The sequence below is a fragment of the Anomaloglossus baeobatrachus genome, chromosome 1, assembly GCF_048569485.1.
Source record: "Anomaloglossus baeobatrachus isolate aAnoBae1 chromosome 1, aAnoBae1.hap1, whole genome shotgun sequence".
Lineage (NCBI taxonomy): Eukaryota > Metazoa > Chordata > Amphibia > Anura > Aromobatidae > Anomaloglossus > Anomaloglossus baeobatrachus.
The window spans coordinates 842,641,361-842,661,320 of record NC_134353.1 but is presented as its reverse complement, the minus strand read 5'-3'; the positions used below and the strand labels follow the sequence as shown (position 1 = coordinate 842,661,320).

At 40.3% G+C, this 19,960-nt stretch overlaps 1 protein-coding gene across 1 annotated transcript in view; it reads left to right on the top strand.

The window, feature by feature from the left end:
* The window catches only part of RASGRF2 (Ras protein specific guanine nucleotide releasing factor 2), a 429,820-nt gene that overhangs the window by 361,348 nt on the left and 48,512 nt on the right, over positions 1–19,960 (top strand). The window contains exon 17 of the mRNA XM_075325142.1: positions 4,009–4,101. Within this exon, the coding sequence (XP_075181257.1) occupies positions 4,009–4,101 (93 nt within the window). The remainder of the gene's footprint in view (positions 1–4,008; positions 4,102–19,960) is intronic.

The window sequence follows — 19,960 nt, the reverse complement described above, 5'->3', positions numbered from 1 at the left end:
GGGTGTCGGACCCTGGTCGATGACACTTTAATGACCTATCCTAAGTATAGGCCATTAATGTCAAAGTAGTGGACAACCCCTTTAACATATACTTCATTGCTGTGTTTTACCTTTACATCTCGGTTCATGACTTCCATATCTACAAACACTACATTATTAGTAAGCACAGTAGGATGTGGACTAAGCCAAGGGCATCGAAAATGGTGAAAAGGGGCAATAATACCAAGATCTTCTTTCTCTGGGTGTCAAAATGACACCATAATTGAGGGCCAGTTTTGACTTTTGCCCTGCTTTTCTTGCCGATGAATACAAAATTAACTTTTTGGAGTAAAAGATAATTTGTTGGGATGAGTGTGAAGAAAATACAAATTATAGAGGATAAAAAAAGGGGATTTTCTGCTCACCCGAAAGATATGGGCTCGAAGGTCAGGATGGTGCATGGAGATAGCTCCTTGTCCAAGGATGCGGCATAGCGAGATCCAGAAAAATAGGTGATCCAGCTACTCATCCAAAATATAAAAAACAAGTCTTTATTTCATACTCATAAAAAACAATTGTTTGGTCAGATGTGGAAATATATACAGCGCGTCTTACGCGTTCCAAGCCCATCAGGGCGCTTAATCATAGACATAGTATGAAATAAAGGCTTGTTTTTTATATTTTGGGTGAGTTGCTAGATCACCTTTTTTCTAAATGATAGCGGATAGCATGATCTACAGGCATCCTCCCCCCCCCATATTTCGATTTCCTCTTGAACCTTGTACGCAGATGCCCCATTTCGGCATACAGATTACTGACGCTCTAGGAGGCCATGCAATGTTCCTTCAGCCTTCTTGAAAGGAAATAGAAAGGCAGAAGAAAAAAATAAATCATCATTGCGCACATAGTTTAATGAGAGCCTTTGACAAGCAAATTGTCATTTCTGACAGCTGTCATGTGGTAATCCTATGAAGCATTGAAATTTTTCATTGTAATTTGTGCATTTGATTGGACTCTGTCTCCACAGTGTTCAGCTGCCATTGTGATCTGAAGAACCGCTAATTGGATAGATTATTCCGATGATATATTTATAGATGCAACGCTGGTGTGTATTGTGATGATCGGGTAAAACACAGGGCAGATGTTGCTTTTCTCTGTCATTTCCATCAGTTTTTATTGCGGCGCCCCCTGCTCTCGTCAGGACTGTAATAGAGACTGGTGACGTCCTCGGCACCATATATCTCCAACCTAATTACATATATGAACGGTTTATGTTTCCCCCTTTTTGAATCCTTATATTTATTTTTTTACATTAACTTTTTTATTACCGGACGTCAGACTTTTTCTCGGGTGTTTTTAATTAACTCTTGCCGTTTATGGTGGCAATATAGTTACATGCTGTTTTTTTTTCGGGGGTTGGGATACTGGTTTGTTACTGAGAAATGGATAATGATTTCTAAATAAATCCATTCCTTATCTGTATTATGTAACTAGTTCTGCAGATGGGAGAGAAGTTTTATAATACCATGGTAACGAAAACCCACCATAAAAAAAAAAATATTTCTAGACAAAGGCTGTTTATGTTGTCATGGAAACTTCCGAAGACTAGATATCCAAGATATAGAGGAATCCATTATTAACAATGAATAATTATTGTCATGGCCCAGCTAACTGCTCTTTATCGGTGCAATAGTTTTACTAATCTAACCAGTATTGTGCCCGATATTTAGGGGTTTACATGATTATGGTCCGATCACAAATTTTCCTGGGAATTGCTTTGGTGCTTATTGCAATAGTATAAGGCACCCGTCTTAATACAAATAATCTCTGACAATCTGGATCCATGTGGATGATTATTGTGAGGCAGTGGTGTACCGCTAATATTTGTATCTGTATCCTGGATGACAATAGAAATGACAGCAATGATGGAACAGAGAGCCGTCAGCTCCATCCTCCATCATTCTCTCTGAGCATCTGAGCTCTAATTTCTGCTACAGGGCCTCATAATTGCTATGTATGAGACAAAAAAACATAAAAAACCCAAGTTCAGATCACCCCCTTTTTGCTCTTTCAAAAATAAAACAATAAAAAAAAAGCCCCCCCACCACATATTTGGTGTTCAGAAATGGCCGATCTATCAAAATCTAAAATAAATTAATACAATTGATAAACGGCGTAATGAAAGAAAAAAAAACAAACTCCTGAATTTCAGTTTTTCGGCCGCCGCAACAACAGAAAAAAATGTAATAACAGGCAATCAGAGCATTATATGTACCCTAAAATAATATCAATAAAAACATCAGCTCAAGGCACAAAAAATTGGCCCTTACACAACCCTGGATTCTAAAAGTTGCAAACATTACAGCTTTTGGAAAATCATGCCACAAGCAAGATTTTTTTTATTTTTTTTTTCCAAAATTTCAGATTTTTTTTTAACACTTAAATAAAACAAAAACTATGGGTTTGGTATTTTTTGTAATCATACTGACTTGGAGAATCATATTGCTAGGTCAGTTTTATGGTAACATGAATTCTGTAAATTAAAAAAACAAAAAACAATTGCAGAATTTCACTACTTTTCACCACACTTGGAATTTTTTTCTCGCTTACCTTCTTTGCATCTTATGATAAATCGGCGTCATTCAAAATTCCAACTGATCCAGCTAAAACCAAGCCTCACACGGCTATTTAGACAGAAAAATAAAAGTTTGGGCTCATGGAATAAGAGGAGATATAAAACAAACCGCAAAAATGAAAAATCGCCTGGACGTTAAGGGGTTTAAGTGCACATTAGTCATATAATTGTATCTTGAATATGTTTTGGTAAGCAGCTAAAATGTCGAAACTTGTCACTGTCCAAATATTTCTGGACCTAGCTGTATACTAATATTTGTACATGTGCCACTACACAACCCTTATTCTCTTAGTTTCAGACTTTGAATCACGTAGAGGACCCTTCACTTTCTCCAAAAATTGAGTAAAATACATTGTAAAAATAACCTTGCAAAAACTCCTTGATTCTGCCAGTTTTTTTTGTTTTGTTGCAGCAATATTTACATTTGTTGCTTTTAGATTGCAATATGTGAAATCTTTGCTTGTAGCTAAACTGGGTGTTTCTTCAACATCTTAGGGGCGTTTGTGCTCTTACCTTTCCCTCCAAGTTACTGTAAAAATAGTTTGGCGTCTCACACAGCTGGTGAGATGTTACAGGCAGCGTCTGGGAAGGAAGGGTTAAAGCGCACACCCACAGAGAAGATTAAAGACAAGCCCGGTTGTAGTACAAGCAGAGATTTCACATAGTGCGCTCCAAAAGAAACAAATGTGAATATCCTTGCAGTGGAATGACTGAGCACAAAATGGGAAAAAAGCGTTAAAATCATTAAAGCTTAGGGATTTTTACAAGATATTTAACCTAATTTTTTTTAATAAGTAACATGTCCTCTTTAACATGAAGATAAATGTTGTAAAGGTAATCTCACCCGGTTGTGCTTCTCAATCTGATGGCAGTAAAAAATACTGACAGAGACCCAAACTCTAGTTCTGTCACTTACTGGCTCTTCACTGTAAGTTTTTTATAATATCATTGGTTTTATCGGCTTCTTTGTCTAATCCCATGCACACCACTGATTGACAGCTTTGTGCCTGCATGTTGTATAGACAGAGAGCTGTCAGTCAATGGGGGGGAATAGACAGGGCAGATGAATGTCAAGGACTGTGAAAATGTCATCAATGAAACAAACAAACTGGCAGAGCTGCAGAAGACCGTGTTTTATCAAAACTACAGCAAGAAGCCCAGTAAGTGACACAGTGCCCCTGCTGCTCTCATCAGAAACCTGGTGGCAGACCCTCTTTAATTAGAAAATGTACTCCAAAAAAGGAAAATGGGTATATATGCTGTGCGTGCCGTACTGTTATACTAAAAGTTTGTCTATTAGTTTTATTTTCAAAACATTGAAATTCTACAAGATGATCCAAAATTCTAGAAACCTGGGTTTCATTCCATAAATTAATTGTTTGATTATTTTACAGTGCAGACTGCTGACAACTCCCGATGTTGCTCCGTCTCGCCTGCTTCGGCCTTTGCCATTGCCACCGCTGCTGCTGGACATGGGAGCCCACCAGGTAAAAGCAGCAAAATGATGCATTGTAGGAGCAGCATTAATATCACTTTAAATTAGGGGTGGGGAACCTTTTTACTGCTGGGGGCCATTTGGAATTTTCTACCAACCTTCGGGGTCCGCACCAAATTATCAACTTGAAAACTACCCTGCTATATTTGGTCAAACAATTAACTCACCCATACTGAGGTGGCTGGAGCTGCTTCTCTTTGGTGCGGCTGTGATGTTCGGTGATATTCATATCATGTTGTGTCTCATAGCTGCTTTTCCAGGTTTGTCTCATTCTAGTGCGGGCTGCAGTCAGGATCTGGAAGAAGCCCATACATTCTAGCATCTACCCAGTGTGCGTGCGCTTCCTTGCATCATGCACTGGGATTTAAAGGGCCGTCGGCTGGAAAAAGCGCGGCTGCCACTCGAGCACTGCGGTTCCTTGGAATGTGCCCCGGGGCTGCAGAAAAAATCATTGCGGGCCGCATACGGCCCGTGGGCAGGAGGTTCCCCACCCCTGCTTTAAATAATTGTACCTCTACTGCTCATACTGTACCTGTAAAAGTCGTACAAAAAAGTGTTAAAGTTGTGCATAAAAGCAAGTTACCATCTTTTATTCATCAGCATTCTCAGCTCAGTTTTTTTTATAGTACCTTTCTATAGAAATAATACATTTGGATGAGGCCAATTTAGGTAGCTTATTAAGGCTAGCACTCTAAAAGGGAATCTGTCAACCTTTTTTAAATTGTTAATATGGTCATACAAGTTACAGAATGTGGAAAAATTTCATACCTGTATGTCTCATATTAGATGCCTTGTTGTTGAAATATCCTCTTTTATCAATTTATGTAAATGAGCTCTTCCAGGCTATGGGGAGGATGCTGCCTGGAAGATAACTCCGTCTCCAGAGATTATATTAAATAACGAGCATTACCAGTGTAATGTGTAATGGCCGATATCTGCTCTCACTGCAGAGCTGTGTGTGATTATAAGGCTATGTTCACACTAGAAAAATGATTTTTCTTAAGAAATTTCTTAAGAAATTTCTTAAGAGTGCACCTGTGTTAAAAAACGCACCAAAAACGCACCTGCGTTTTTGCCGCGTTTTCGGTGCGTTTTTGGTGCGTTTTTACCGCTGGTTGCTCCCTGCGTTATTGTGCCAATTATATATGGCAAATAACGCAGTTAGCTGCAGAAAAGAAGTGACATGCTCATTCTTTTTCTTAAGAAAATCTACTGAAAGAATTTTCTTAAGAAAAAAACGCAGTGTGCGCACAGCTAATTTTTTTTGCCATAGGTTTTGCTGGGGAATGTCCACAGAAAGGTTACAAGAATTTCTCAAGAAATTTCTGCAGCAAAAACGGACCAAAAACGCAGGTAAAAAACGCAGTGTGTGAACATAGCCTAAGGCTTGGGGTCACACGGGCATTAATGCGAGTCATTCGCGTGACACTCAGCTCCCGCTCTGCTGGAGTGTAATCCGAGTGTCATTTGACTGTCATGCCATTGTGATGCAATTCTGCGATCACAGCTGCAGAGGACAGGGCGGGCGCTACGGAGGAGAGGGAGGGATTAATTTCCCCGATCTACTCCATTGTCAGCTGATGCGATTCTCACACTGCACTCGCATTACATCGGTGTAATGCGAGTGCAATGCAATGTTTCTCTCGGGCCCGTAGACTTGTATGGGTGCAAGTGAATACTGATCGGATTACACCCGCTGCATACTGTGATTGTTTTCTTGGTCCGATTAGGGCTGAGAAAAAAATCGTTCATGGGAGCTGCCCCATAGAGTAACATTGGTCCGGGTGGAATGCGATTTTTTTTTTTTTTTTTCGCATATCACTTAATCAGTTTTTCTCGCTGTGTGTGGTCAACAGCTTCAGCCTCCAGCTCACAGGCACACAGGGTTGCAATATTGTTGTAATGAAGCAGAGCTCAGGGAGCTGCAAAAAATGTGTTTGAAAGAAGTCAAATTTAATGTCTCCGGTTTGGTGTCAGTTATGTGTCTCACACTGGTAACGCCCATTTTATTCTTAACTCCGCCTCCAGAGCGTATTTATCTTCCAGGCAACATCCGCCCCATAGCCTGGAAGAGCTCATTTATATAAAGTGATAAAAGATGATATTTCAACAATAAGGCATCTGATATGAAACATAAAGGTAAGACTATTGTCAGCATTATATAACCTCTATGCCCATATTAACAATGGAAAAGGTTCAGAGTGGTGACAGTTTCCCTTAAAATATTATAGTGCTTTCATAGTAATATATCATATATTATTTTATATAACTATCATAGTAAGGGTTATAGGCACTTATTTTTGGAATAATATCAAATATCTACAGAAATCAAACTAGCTTCTGATACTATCCAAACAAGGAATATAAATTAGTATAAAGTTTAGCATTATGATTTTATTTTCATAATTATGTATATTTATATAGGTATATGTGAATAAATAGCAGTTCCTGATTCAACTCTTGAGCCCCAGCTTATATCATAAGTTTTTGTGCGTTACGGTACTTTATTTTTTTTCATTAGGAATTAAATTTGCCTTGATCACCTATTGCTTTCTCATGACCCAAGTAGTGGACAATCAGCTTAAAAAAGGGGCAGTATGAAAAGAGAAAATCCTAACATTCCAGACAAAGCATTTAAGAAATCAGAGTCAACAAAAGTGATGAAAAGAACCAGTGAATGCACCTATTTTACTTTATTGATAATCATTTTGAGATATGAGGGGCAGTGCATTGTGGGAGCTCAGCGGACACTAATACAGTTGGACTATGTTCACACTTTGCGTTTTTGCTGTTCTTTTCAATTGGTTTTATGCAGATCCATGCTGATAAAAAGCTGCTTTTTTTACAGTACCAAAAAACCTACGAGATTCCAGAAATCTCATGCACACACTTGATTTTTTTTTCTGACTGAAAGGAAAACAGCTATGTTTTTACTGCATTTTTTTTTTTTTTAAAGCAGCATGTCAGTTCTTCAATTCTTTCAGTATTTTTACTGCTTTTTTCACCATTGACAGCAAGGAAGAGTGAAAAAATGCAGCTGCAATTTTTTTTTTTAATTTTATTTTTTTTTTCTGCGTCTTTTTGTTGCTTTTTTGCTGTTTTTTTTCTGTTTTTGCTGTTTCTCTTTGCTTTTTTTATGTTGCTTTGTTGCGGCACCTTTTTTTTGCGTCTTTTTGTTGCTTTCTTGCTGTTTTTTTGCTGTTTTTTTCTGTGTGTTTTTGCTGCTTCTCTTTGCTTTTTTTGTCGCTTTGTGCTTTGTTGCTGTACTTTTTTTTTTTTTGCTGCGTTTTTGCTGATATTTTGGTGAATTAAACTAACTTTATTTAAACATTTACTGTACACAATTGACATACCAAAAACACAGCAAAAAAAAAAAATGCAGCTTTTTTTTTTTTTTTTACTGCCAAGAGATTAGGTTTTGCTGCGGGAAAAAAATGCAGCAAAAACGCGACGTGTCAACATAGCCTTACACATAAGTTGTTAGTTTCGGTCTGTCGTCAGATATTTGACCTAAGTCTGTTATAAGGGCAACCGGCAACATTTTAGACGTGGCTATTGAAAAATGATCTGGGCACAAAAACAATGAGGCAAACTATATACGAAAATGTAGTGTAGAAAAGTCACTTTTTATTTATATATATTTTTTCATTGTTTTGCCACATTCCTATTGTTATATTCATGCATTGATTGAGCACAGTACAATCTTCTTACAACATATGTACAGATGTGCGCTCCTCCGCAATATAATCATTGTCCTTGTGACAGATGATTTGTAAGAAAATTCTAATATGTATCATAATATATGCAAAGCAGAGACAGACACGACACGCGGCTCTGTCATGTGAAAAAGGTCAATAAATCAAAACATGAGATGTAACAGAAAGGTGACGGAGAGCGAACACTCTGCACTGACTGATAAGACGTGCACTGACGCTCTGGTGTCCTCTATGTAAAAGAATCCAGATATAAATGCTTGTGCCATTATCCACTGGCTAATTTCCCACAATGGTTCATTGCCTGTGGAGAGTGGAGATTGCTGTGTGTCTAATATATAACAATGTTTTCTGAAGTCCTCTGTGCAGTATCATGAAACATGTTGCTTTATTATCTATATAAAAGTGGATGGGGAGGACAAGACTATGTCCAATAAATCACTTCTCCAGTCATTTTACCTAACTTTAAATGATCATGGAAGGTTCAGCTGCAGGAACGTCACATTTCAGTGCTGCAGAGGAAAAGTTGTAAAATTTAGCACCGATTGAAGGGTTTACTATGTTTTAAAGGGAACCTGTCAACAGGTTTTTTCCTTATAAGCTGCGGCCGCCACCAGTGAGCTCTTATATACAGCATTCCAGAATATTGTATATAAGAGCCCAGGCTGCTCTGTAGAACGTACAAAGCACCTTTATAATACTCACCTAGGGGGGCGGTCTGATCCTTATGGGTGTTTTTGCTCTCAGTCCGCTGACTCCTCTATCTTGTGTAGTCGCCATCCTCCTGCCCAGCCCCGTGTAGATGACGCATCCTACGTCACCCACACCGGGCTGCCATTGTGCTCCTGCTTATGAGCACTTGGATGTGCCCAGTTGAGGGCCCGGCTGATGGCAGAGTAAAGTACTATAATGTGCAAGCACGAGGAAAGATCAAAGACCGCCTGCGTACTACAATACAATAATCTGCCCTAAGGGTTGAGCTTAGAATGTATGGGCTCCTTCCAGATTAGTGGGCTAACACCCAAATCCCTGCTTCTATTACAAAGAACTCCAGGACCACATGGATTTAAAAAAAAAAAAAAAAAGTTTATTCCATCTGAAAACCTCGGGCTGCATTTTGAACATGCCACTAACATGTGACAGAAATGATGTCATACCTTGAAGGAGCCCATACAGTCTAGCATCTACCCTGCCCTCAACCGGGCAGATGAAAGTGCGCATGTGCAGGAGCGCAGTGGAGGCCTCTGTATGGATGAAGTAGGACACATCATCCACACGGGGCTGGGCAGGAGCACGGTGACACCACAAGATAGAGGAGAGGCTGGACCAAGAGAGCAGTGATGCCTATCGGACTGGACCACCCCCCAGGTGAGTATTATAAAGATGTTTTCTAGGTTCTACAGAGCGGCCTGGGCACTTATAATGGAAAAACCTGGTGACAGACTCCCTTTAATGGGGTGAATCATTGTTACGTGTACACTGCCATGGATATTGTTGAGGTGCATTTTCACTGCATGATGATTGGGAATGAGCATACTCAAGAATGCTCAATTTCTGATAATTGGGCAGTGCGAACAGGATGCCATCACCCAGTCAACTAGCAAAATGCTAGTTTGTAGGGTGACATTATTTGTAAGCTTGATTAAAAATCTGCGTTCTTGTCAGCGTATTGTCCTGTATGAACAGGATATGTTACCAAGAGTAATGTATTGCTGATCACTTATTGTGGATATTAACTGTTATCTCACTGTAAAAACAGTCTGTTAAATGACCGCCGATTAATAAACATGTAACCGATCTGCAATCATTTAATGCCACTGGTCAAATACTGAAAATGCAACATTAGAGTCACAAAGACTTTAATATAGCGGGGAACCGGGGCTTCTGAAATGTTCCTAAAGCTAGGGGACCCTATTCTATCCCCAACCTCAGGGATATTCCTGATGGTAGAAAGTCCTCAGTCTCCTTCCTGGCCCTGCTCCTGACCAGTCCTACACTGATTTCCCTCCCACTCCCTCCATGGAGGCATGGAAGAGTAGTGTGTTGAAAACCACAGATAAAGACAGATAAGGGAAAATCCAAAACTCTGTTACACAGCAAGCACAAATAAAGACAATAAGAGATTCAAGAGGAAAACAAGAGCATAAAGGAAGTACAAAACAAAAGGGGTAAACTCCACAACTGCTCCGAGCAATAGGCAAAACTTTAAAGAGAATCTGTCACCAGGTTTTTGCCACCTAATCTGAGAGCAGCGTAATGTAGAGACAGAGACCCTGATTCCAGAGATGTGTCCCTTACTGGGCTGCTTAGTATATTTTTTTTATATAATCACTGTTTAATCAGCAGTAGGTTATCATTAGAGGTCTACTTGATGTGCTGCCAGGTAGTCGATCATATCCATGAGCTCTATATAATTGATAGATCTGCAGCAGAGAAAACATTAATCTTAGCAAATTGACAGCAAACAGTCCAGTAAGTCAGGTTCTCTGTCTCTATAATTATGCTGATCTCAGATGAGGTAGTTAAAAAACTGGTGATAGATTCACTTTAGGCACAACTTTCAGCAGAGAGTCTGGGACACCACACACACCAACAGAATAAACAATAGCTCACATGGGTAGAAGGATTCCACCAGCATAAATAGGAGAGGGGAGCAGATGTGATAGGTCTTACCACAATATGTGAATAAGAGAGCAAGCAGACTAAAAGAGATTAACTCTTGCTAGCCTGCCTATGAATCAGCATACAGCAGGCAGAGGCCCCGATTCTGTTCAAGTTGATCCCAAACACCAGAGAAACTATTGGGCAAAGTATCAGAATCTGCAATCTGAACAGAGTCCTGTGCCACCATGACTGTCGGCGAAGTTTGCGCAACACTCGGTGTGACACTTAGCGGTCGTGTTGACGACCATATGTTTGGTCTAATTGTGATCTGATTTTTTGACGGATAGCACTCACACTGATGTACTGAGGCACTGCACATGCCTGATTTCTTTCTTTGTACCAAGTGGTCCGAGTAAAAAATTTGCAGTACCCACGATTTGCCTATGAGAATCTGGGGTTTGTGAAAAAAATCAGACCACATTCAAATGGCATCCAAGTGCCGTCCAAATTTCATGGACTGACTGAATGGAGAAGCATTTTTTTTCCTTCCACCTCTGAGAAATACTGGTCCCACTCTCATCAGAATTTGATAAAACTCTGATCAGAGATTAATTCTCATAATTGGATTGCTTTTCTCCGATAGAGAACATACAGTCGGTGTGAACTCAGCCTTACAGTCATTCAGATTCAATATACATATTGTAAGATAGTTGCCGGCCACATCATGGAGGGGAGATATGTATCTCAGAGGGGGTTATCCTCTGTTATGAAAACCTGGAAGCAAACTCCAGTATGTATATTACTGAGAGGGTTAATAGAGCCGACAAGGGCCAGGTTTCCGAACAGTCGGAGAGATGAGTGGGACGGACTGACCACATATCCCCACACTAGGGCATGGTATGGTGGACATAAGAAATTCATTCACGTGGATTCATTAGCTGTCTGTGTGGGGAGGTAAGAAGTCCTCCTGTGTGTAGTGTCCATGCTTGGACGTGTGTGCTGGATTAATACTGTAGTGCCTTTGCTAGGACTGTGTATCGTGCCTTCCTGCAAAGAAAGGCCCTTAGTGAAAATAATTTTGGCCACGGCATTTATTTAAAATTCTTTATATAAATATTCAAGATAAAAACTCATAAAAAATATCAATTCATTGGTATATTACCAAACGCAGCTTAGCAAAAGCTCAAGCCCGTGAACCATACATTTTGTTACCTGTCTATTCAGTTACCCGAAAGACTAACCCCACCTGGCCCTCTTGCCTGACCTAGGGAAGTATGGCCCCGCCACACCAAGGGCTATTTCCACCATCACCTGTAAATTCAAATTAAAATATTGTTACCAATGTCCTATAAATGAACAAGATCTTAGTGAAAAAAAGGTCGGGTACATTACCCTCCAAGTCAACATGTCTAAAAGAAAAACCTCTAATTAATGGCATAAATTTACACAGTGTTATTCAACTGCTTCTTTACAAAATTTAAAATCTTCAGACATAACCCAAAATAATTAAAAATAATTTCTGAGAATATTAACCCAATTCCTAGGAAGAGCGTCTTAATTTCCATTATTTTCTTCATTCGGAAAAGTAAATCCACAGTTATCCAGATGTCGTTACCAGTAAAATGTATAATGGAGGATATCCGGAGCCAGAGATCTATCACACATCATAAGGACTTCGTAACCAACATATTCTAACCTGATTAGGTTATAATGTTTATAATGAGAGATTTGGCCCATAGCAACTATGGTGAGCTCTATTCTCCATCCAATGGAGGAAAGCGTGGCCTAATATCCAGAGTATGTAATTTGAAAAAGCTATAAAAGATTAGCACCTTCATTATTCACGTACAGTATATACAGCTAGTAACAATTTGATCCCCATCTCTCTAACTTCATAGTGACCAGTTTGCTCAAACCCAGCCTGGCAGCCTCCGTCACAGTGCCAATACCAAAAGAATCTGTTGAAAAATACTTCTCGCCTAGGCCGATGTTACACAAACTCCTCCTTAGAATACTTGAAAACTGAAGCTACGTCAGAGGATCAGCAGACTGGTGCATCAGCAAATGTTCCCCACATGCCGAACGCACGCTTAAATAATTCTTTACTAGACAAACTGGACATATATTCACCTCCGGAAAACACCTTAACTTAAACAAGTTGCCTTAACCTCTTTGTCAATTTTTGTTCTAACTACGTGGATCACCACATAATTTAATCCCTTTGCAACCTGCCGAAAACCTAGACCTTCTGCTCCCCGTTTATATTTAGGTGTCAATTCCCCTCTGCGCAGAGCCACAAAGAATAATAGCCAAGCCGTAGTAGAGAAAATCAATCCTTCAAAGGAATTAAAACAACAGGAATGTGACACGAAACATAATTCTTTGAGAATTGCAGGAGTAATAGGACAGCTGCCAATATTAACGCAGTGATCCTTCTTGTAGACTTTTAAAGCCTACTTAACCAAAAAATAACTATTCAGTGCTTGTTGTCCAAACATTTTCAGAAAGAATGACACACCAGCCACTACCACAGTATAAGAAAGCTCTATAAAAAAACCAAAACCATCATACAACATGTGCCAAAACCTTCAGAACTTGCAGCATCAGGAAACAGATTAAGATCATTAGTTGTTACAAACGAGTTATGCCACAGTGCCCTGCCATTAAATGACTCCAAAATAGTAGGCAATGCTGGAAGACAAATGTAAAATAGGGTCTTATCAGTGGATGAAAAGGTGAAGAACCACTAGAACAGCTCACCTTTTGAGGTTGTGAAAGATACAACCACAATGGGAAATCTTGTAACACGGCTGCTGAGACCCCACGTGTACATAAAAGATGAACCATTAGATAGACTAGGTATAATGCTGCACTGCCGTCATGAAGAGACAATCTAGGATTAAACTTTGGTGATTTTTATTTCAACTCGTTTCGGAGAGAACCCTTCTCCTTTTTCTGTAGGAGAGGAATTCTCTATGAAACGCATTAAAATACTAAAAAAAATTCCTACCATACCTGAAAATCCTCCGTAATGTTTTTAATAATACACGCATAAAAGGAAGAATTGCTAATACCCGCAATAAGCATCACTGACCATCAAGAAAAAATGTTTCTCATCAGCATAATCCTAAACGGAAATGCTGGAAGACTTTATAAAAATTCCACCGCTTTAACCATTGCCTTCGACTTTAAATTATTTTAATTATTGTAACCTATACATTCCAACATTTTATAATCTTGGCCATTGGGAACCTAAATTCACCTTTAACAGTATCAATCACAATCCTTAAATACTCAGTACAGCTGCACTGAAGGATTGTTTTATCTTTAGGTACTTTTGAGTCAACATGTATGTGTTTTGGTATTCCATTAACTAACAAATGGTTACACACATCCAACTCCCTTGGTCCAACAAACAGTCATCCAGATAATGTGCTATTCCGCCTTTCATACACTGAACCGCAACTGTCCATTCAATAAAGGAGGAGAATGCTTCAAAGTAAAAAACAAGCTAACGAACAACCCATACACAAACATTTATCCACATAAAATAAACCATTAAACTGAAAACCACATGAATTAAAACCATCTGGATTAATTGGCAGTAGTCTAAATTCTGATTCATTATCTGCTTTAGCCATTAAAGCCCCTCACCCGAACTGTTTCACCACCTCCGCTGCCTGATCAAAAGAAGTGTAGCAGACTGAGGTCAATTCAGCATTTATACTATCATTCAAGGATGAATCATGCGGATATGACAAAAGATCTATTAATCTGAATGAGTTTGGCTCCTCATTTTGGAACTACCCCCAGAGGAGAAAGGCGAACATTTTTAAGTCTGCTCCTTAAAAGTGCTCGCCACTCTACCAACTCTAACTACTTTCTAATTTATTTGCCACCAACTCCTAGATGTAGCTCAACAGATTTTAAATTATTTACCCACTTACATCCAACCCCATCAAAAGCAGGAATAGAAAAACTCTCAATTAGCAGCTTGGTCATCTTGCGGGTGGATAGCGCCCTAACCAGGCTAGCATGCTCTCCAAACTTACTATCATCACTGCTTTTAAGAATTTTTTGGGGAGTGCTGGCTAGGTAGAAATGTTTTCTTGAAACATTTTGCCCGAGGATACGCTCCTCCACAAAAGGAACATTGCTTATGTATGCATGTGGTGGGCCTTTTTAAATTAGATGTTCCTGTTGGGCGCTGCAATCCACACAACCTGGAGAGTAACATTAAATTAAGCAAAAAACCCACATCATTAACCCCCACATTTAAGGGAAGGAAAAAACAACAATTTTTGTCCAAAATTGTCATCATAAAAATACCAATATATAATATTCACGCCCATAATACTAGCATATAAAAATTATTTTGAGGCTGGCAATAATGACAGTAAATCAACAAATTCATTGCTCCAGATTTCTCCTTAATTGGTAAGACTAAAAGATATCCTAGTGAAGAAACTGGGAAAACCATAGCTTCTTTCTAACACGTCTCCCCTACTCCTATGATGCCAGATACAATAGGGGTTATTGCTGATCTTTGTTCTCCTCTGTCCAAACCTTCCCAGCCCTCGTCTAGGTGCCTCCATACCTCTGCTGCATCTAGTGCCTTAATCTAACCACCCAATCCTGACTGATCTGCTACAGGGAAAGCATAATTTTCAGGGACGATAATACCACTGACAATTGTGCTAATGTAGAGTAGAGCTGAGTTTGGGGAAAGTTGTACTCACCACTTACCTCCTGCTCATCTTGTGTGGCCTCCTGCCTGAAGAGCTGACCATCGTCTAACCCTCCAGCTCCCATACCGGCAACCCTGGGACCAACGAAGCATCCTCAAAATGGTGGGTGACCGAGCCTGGTCCAGTATGTGGATGGGATAGGCTGTCCGCTGCACTTCTGCATCTTCGGCACCTTCCTGGATCCATGGACCGACAATGGGGAATCCGCGACTCTACTTTTCTTCATCTGAGCTTAACTCCGCATACCTGTGCCTCCTGACGATGTCCTCATGACCCTCGTCTCACTTCCTCTGACATCCCTGCTCACCGTTTCTGGGTCACTGCTCATTTGTACATCAGTGTCTGGACCAGTAACATTCTTCACTGGTGCCTCCAGGCATCTTTGCAGGCACATCATGGTTCCTTCTTCATCCATCTTCCTCAGGAGTTCCTTCAGCAGGGCTTCCATCTCAGCAAATAGCCGCAGCTTTCAAAAATAGAACCAAGAGAGTTAAGACGGTGCTTGAAAATAATGTTGGCCGCACAAAATATTTACACTTTAGGTACAATTTGGTCATTTTCATTTAGGGGTCTACTCACTTTTGTTGCCATCAGTTTAGACATTAATGGTTGTGTGTTCAGATATTTAGTGGGCACACCAAATTTACATAAAATAAAATATATTGGGCTGAAAATAAAATAAACTATTCAGCTGTCTGGGTCATCCAGGACAGGTCCTCTAGGGAGAAAGACGCTCTTTGTAACTTATTCTCTGACCAAGAGATGGGGCTTCTGAACACGACTCCTTATATTAATTAAGAATGACCTAAAAATGTTTAATTAAATAGGTTTTACAAACTAGAGCGTCAGAAAGAAGAACATTTTCGTAGGGTCATCTTCTTAAATGTACTTTTTCGCACAGAGCTCCTATATATTTCATACTAAAGTCTATTTTAACACAAAAAAAAGTTAAGTTTGAATTTTTAAGCATCATTCTGGTGTTACAAAATCCCTGACAACGCCTCCTGACTTGTGTTGTTATGGGGTCACTAAGGGTGGTCACTAGTGGAAATGAACTTAATGCCTTGGAAGTTCTGCCTGATACCTGTCTACAAATTTAGGAATTAAGATATCCCAACCCTAATTACTTTTTATAGGTATGATTATTTTTTTTTAGTTCGTTAGTAAACTTATCATGAACATCCAAAAAATGAAGCTGGTAGGGAGACTCTCCCGCTGCTATTATAAGATGATTACAAGGATTTTAACCCTTTCTCCCCCGGATGATTTCCTGCTTCTTGTTTTTATTTTTTTTGCTTTTTCCTGCCCTTCTTCAAGAGCCCTACCTTTTTTATTTTACCTTCCACATAGCCATATGAAAGCTTGTGTTTTACTTTTGAATGAAACTGTGTATTATACCACACAGTGTACTGTAAAAAGGGAAAGAAAATCAAAGTATGTTGAAACTGCAAAAAAAAGTGCAATTCCACAATTGGTTTTTTTTTTTTTAATTTACCATGCTAACTATGTGGTAAAACTGACCTTGTAAGATTATCCAGGTCAGTTCGAGAATGCAGATACCAAATATTCATAGTTGTGGGGTTTGTTTTTTTTTTTTTTTATATAAGTGGTGGAAAAAAAAGACATTTGTAAAAAAAAAAAAAAAAAAAAAAAAAAATAATAAAAATTTCCTTTTGTCACTAATTTCCAAGACCTGTAATATTTTCATTTTTCCAGATAAGGGGCAATATTAGGACTTATTTTTGCACAATGAGCTGAAGCTTTTCCTGATACTATTTCGCAGCAGATACAATGTTTTGATCGCCTCCTATTGTATTTTATTCCAATGTTATGATGGGAAAAAAACAAACTCAATTTTGGCATTTTTATTTTTTTTCCGTTACATCGTTTACCTATCAGATTAATATACTTTAGATTTTATCAGATCTGACTTTTATGAACAGATTGATACCAAGTATGTGATTTGTTTTTTTTAATTGTTTTAATACTATTATTAGTGAATCTCCTCCTGTAGACCCAAGGGAGTGAGGGGCCTGGGCAATTGCCCATTTTGTCCACCCCTGACCCCTAACTCAGGCCCTATTTGTAGGTCATGATGTTGAATGATTTTCAAAAATCCACTGCATTTTGCAAAACCAGCAAAGTGTGTGAGATTGTACTGACTTCTCCCACGGCTGTAGCAAAATGCAAATTTATGTGAAAACTATATATTTTATATCTGCTGATTGACAACTTATGCTGAAGATTTAAATCACAGATTTCAAATGGAGAATAGAATCAGAATCCAGCAAATTCATGCAGGCATGGATAGGTATAGTCCCTGGGCTTTTTACACTAGCTACGCGACTCCCCCCACAGATTGTGTTCAGCTTCTTAGAGGGACAAGTGGTGCTAAGCCATGCGAGATCGGGCATTAACAGGTCTGTGATGCCCTTAGATGTGCGGACTGCACGCGTGCTACACTGAACGGTCCAGCATGTGTTTACCCTTCACCGACAGGAGCAGGTAACCCGCTGAACCCCAATCATGATGGGAATTTGGAATTGCAGTACTTCCCCGTGAACGAGGAATTCCCAGTAAGTGCGGGTCTTAACCCCTTAACGACTGCGGGCAAAAAAATTACGTCCCAGGAGTGATAGTGTTAGTCCCACACTTATGTCAGCTGATTTGTACAGCTGACATGTGTGCCTAGCAGGCACGAGCAGATCCACGTTCTGCCCGTACCGGTTAACCCCTTAAATGACTTTGTCAAAATGTGACAGCGCCATTATAATCGCAGTCGCGGTTAAAGTTTACTCACCGCCGGACACCGGAAGTCACGTGAGATGATCACGTGGATCCGATGGTTGTCATGGTCATGTGTTGCCTCCTGTAGCTCACATGACTCACTTCCTGTTTCACCCGGCCAAGAGCTGTGTGAGACAGCAGATGAGCGCATCAGGTGTTCACAGCTGTGTAGCTGTGATCAACAGATACGGAAGAGCGATCAGACTGCTGATGATCCTTAGGCTATGTGCCCACGGGGACAGTGTCCTGCAGTTATATCCGCAGGTGCTCCCAGAAAACTGCAGCAAAACTTCTATCTGTTTCCATGCTGCGGATGTACAGCGGAATGTCCTGCGGATATGGTGCGGGCATTCTGCATTGAGGATAGAGTACCATGGCTTTGGCAGTGCATCCTCAATGCAGAACAAGTGTTGCAGTGATCGGGGCGTTCATATTACCTCCATCATGCAGCACCTCACTTTCCGGCGGCCGGGTCACTCTGTCAGCCTCTGGTGCACTGTGCTGCAGAAGGTGGGCGGGCCTGCACTAGCTCCGGCTGTCACATGACCGGAGCTCGTGCCCACCTCTTCCTTCCTGTACCTGGATTGACCGCGCTCCTGTGCACCGGATGGAGAAAGTGACATCGTTGTCTTCTATCAAGGCAGGTAAGTATATGGGACCCTGCGGAGAAGTCCGCAGGAATAATTTCCATGCTGCTGATTTTTCCGCAGGGAAATCCGCATTATTTCCGCTGTGGAAAAAAACGCTGCATGGGCCGCAGTTCCCAAATGCCATAGAAATGGCTGGGGAGTAGCTGTGCTGCAGATTGTTGAAAAAGCCGCGGCAAATTCCGCGCATTTTCCGCAGCATGGGTACATAGCCTTATAGTCCCCTAGAGATACTAGTAAAATAATAAAAAAAAAACTAGAGTTTTGAAAAATTAAAAAAAAACCTAAAAGTTCAAATCACCACCCTTTCACCCCATTGAAAATTAAAGAAATAAAAAAATATACACACATTTTGTAACGCCGCATTCAGAAGTGCCCGATCTATCAAAATATAAAATTAATTAATCTGATCGGTAAACTGTGTAGCATTAAAAAAATTCCACCACCAAAATAGTTTTTTTGGTTGCAGCAAATTTTGCACAAAATGCAATAAGAGGCGATCAAAACATAGCATCTGCAAGAGTGCACCTAAAGCCAGAGCCAGCTAGGGAGCCGAAGCCGGACACTGACGCCCCCTACTGGGAGCGACACCACCAGAAGTTACAGATGGAGATAACAACCCGAGACTGGCGACGACGGGAGCTTGCCCACCCGTACATATCAAGAGAAGGAGCAGGTGAGGAGCGCTGCTTTCTGAGTCCGTGGGCCACGGTGCCATGGTCTAATGGATCGGTTTCACCCTGTGCAAGGATGGGGGTTCATCCGGGAGGCAGGCCTCGCAACCGGGGTATTGGTGTCCCAACGGGATGTCGCACAGCACTTCCCCAGGGGACATCCCGAGCGGAATTTAGAGCCTGAAGACATAGTTACCCACACTCGACATTGTGGTGAGCGGGGCTGGTATGCCCTGGAGGTGACCAAGCATGTCATGTTTGAAGAAGGGTTTGTGCCAGCATCTGTGGTGTGTAGCCGAAAAGAAGCATGGCTACGGGACCCGTGGTTTAAAAATGTAAATTTTATTACAGTATAGGTATGTGTTTTCGTTTATTATGTTTCAAAGTTTATTATTTTCTATATAGAGTAATGTCATAGAAAGAAGAGTTTAAGTTTAAGAGTCAACAAGGTTTAAATGAAAAGAGAAAAGTTACCAGATTATCGAGAAGATTTGTTAAAGTGTGTATCCCGGTGCATGGACTTCGTTTAATTATGCATCAATATATATATATAGTAAACATGGACCATGGTCATGGGACTGGTTGTGACCAACACAGACTTTAACCTGGTCACGGACCCACCATAGGTTTGCAGCGGATCAGGTGGTTGGGGTGGCGGGTTAATGGGATCTGGGGCAT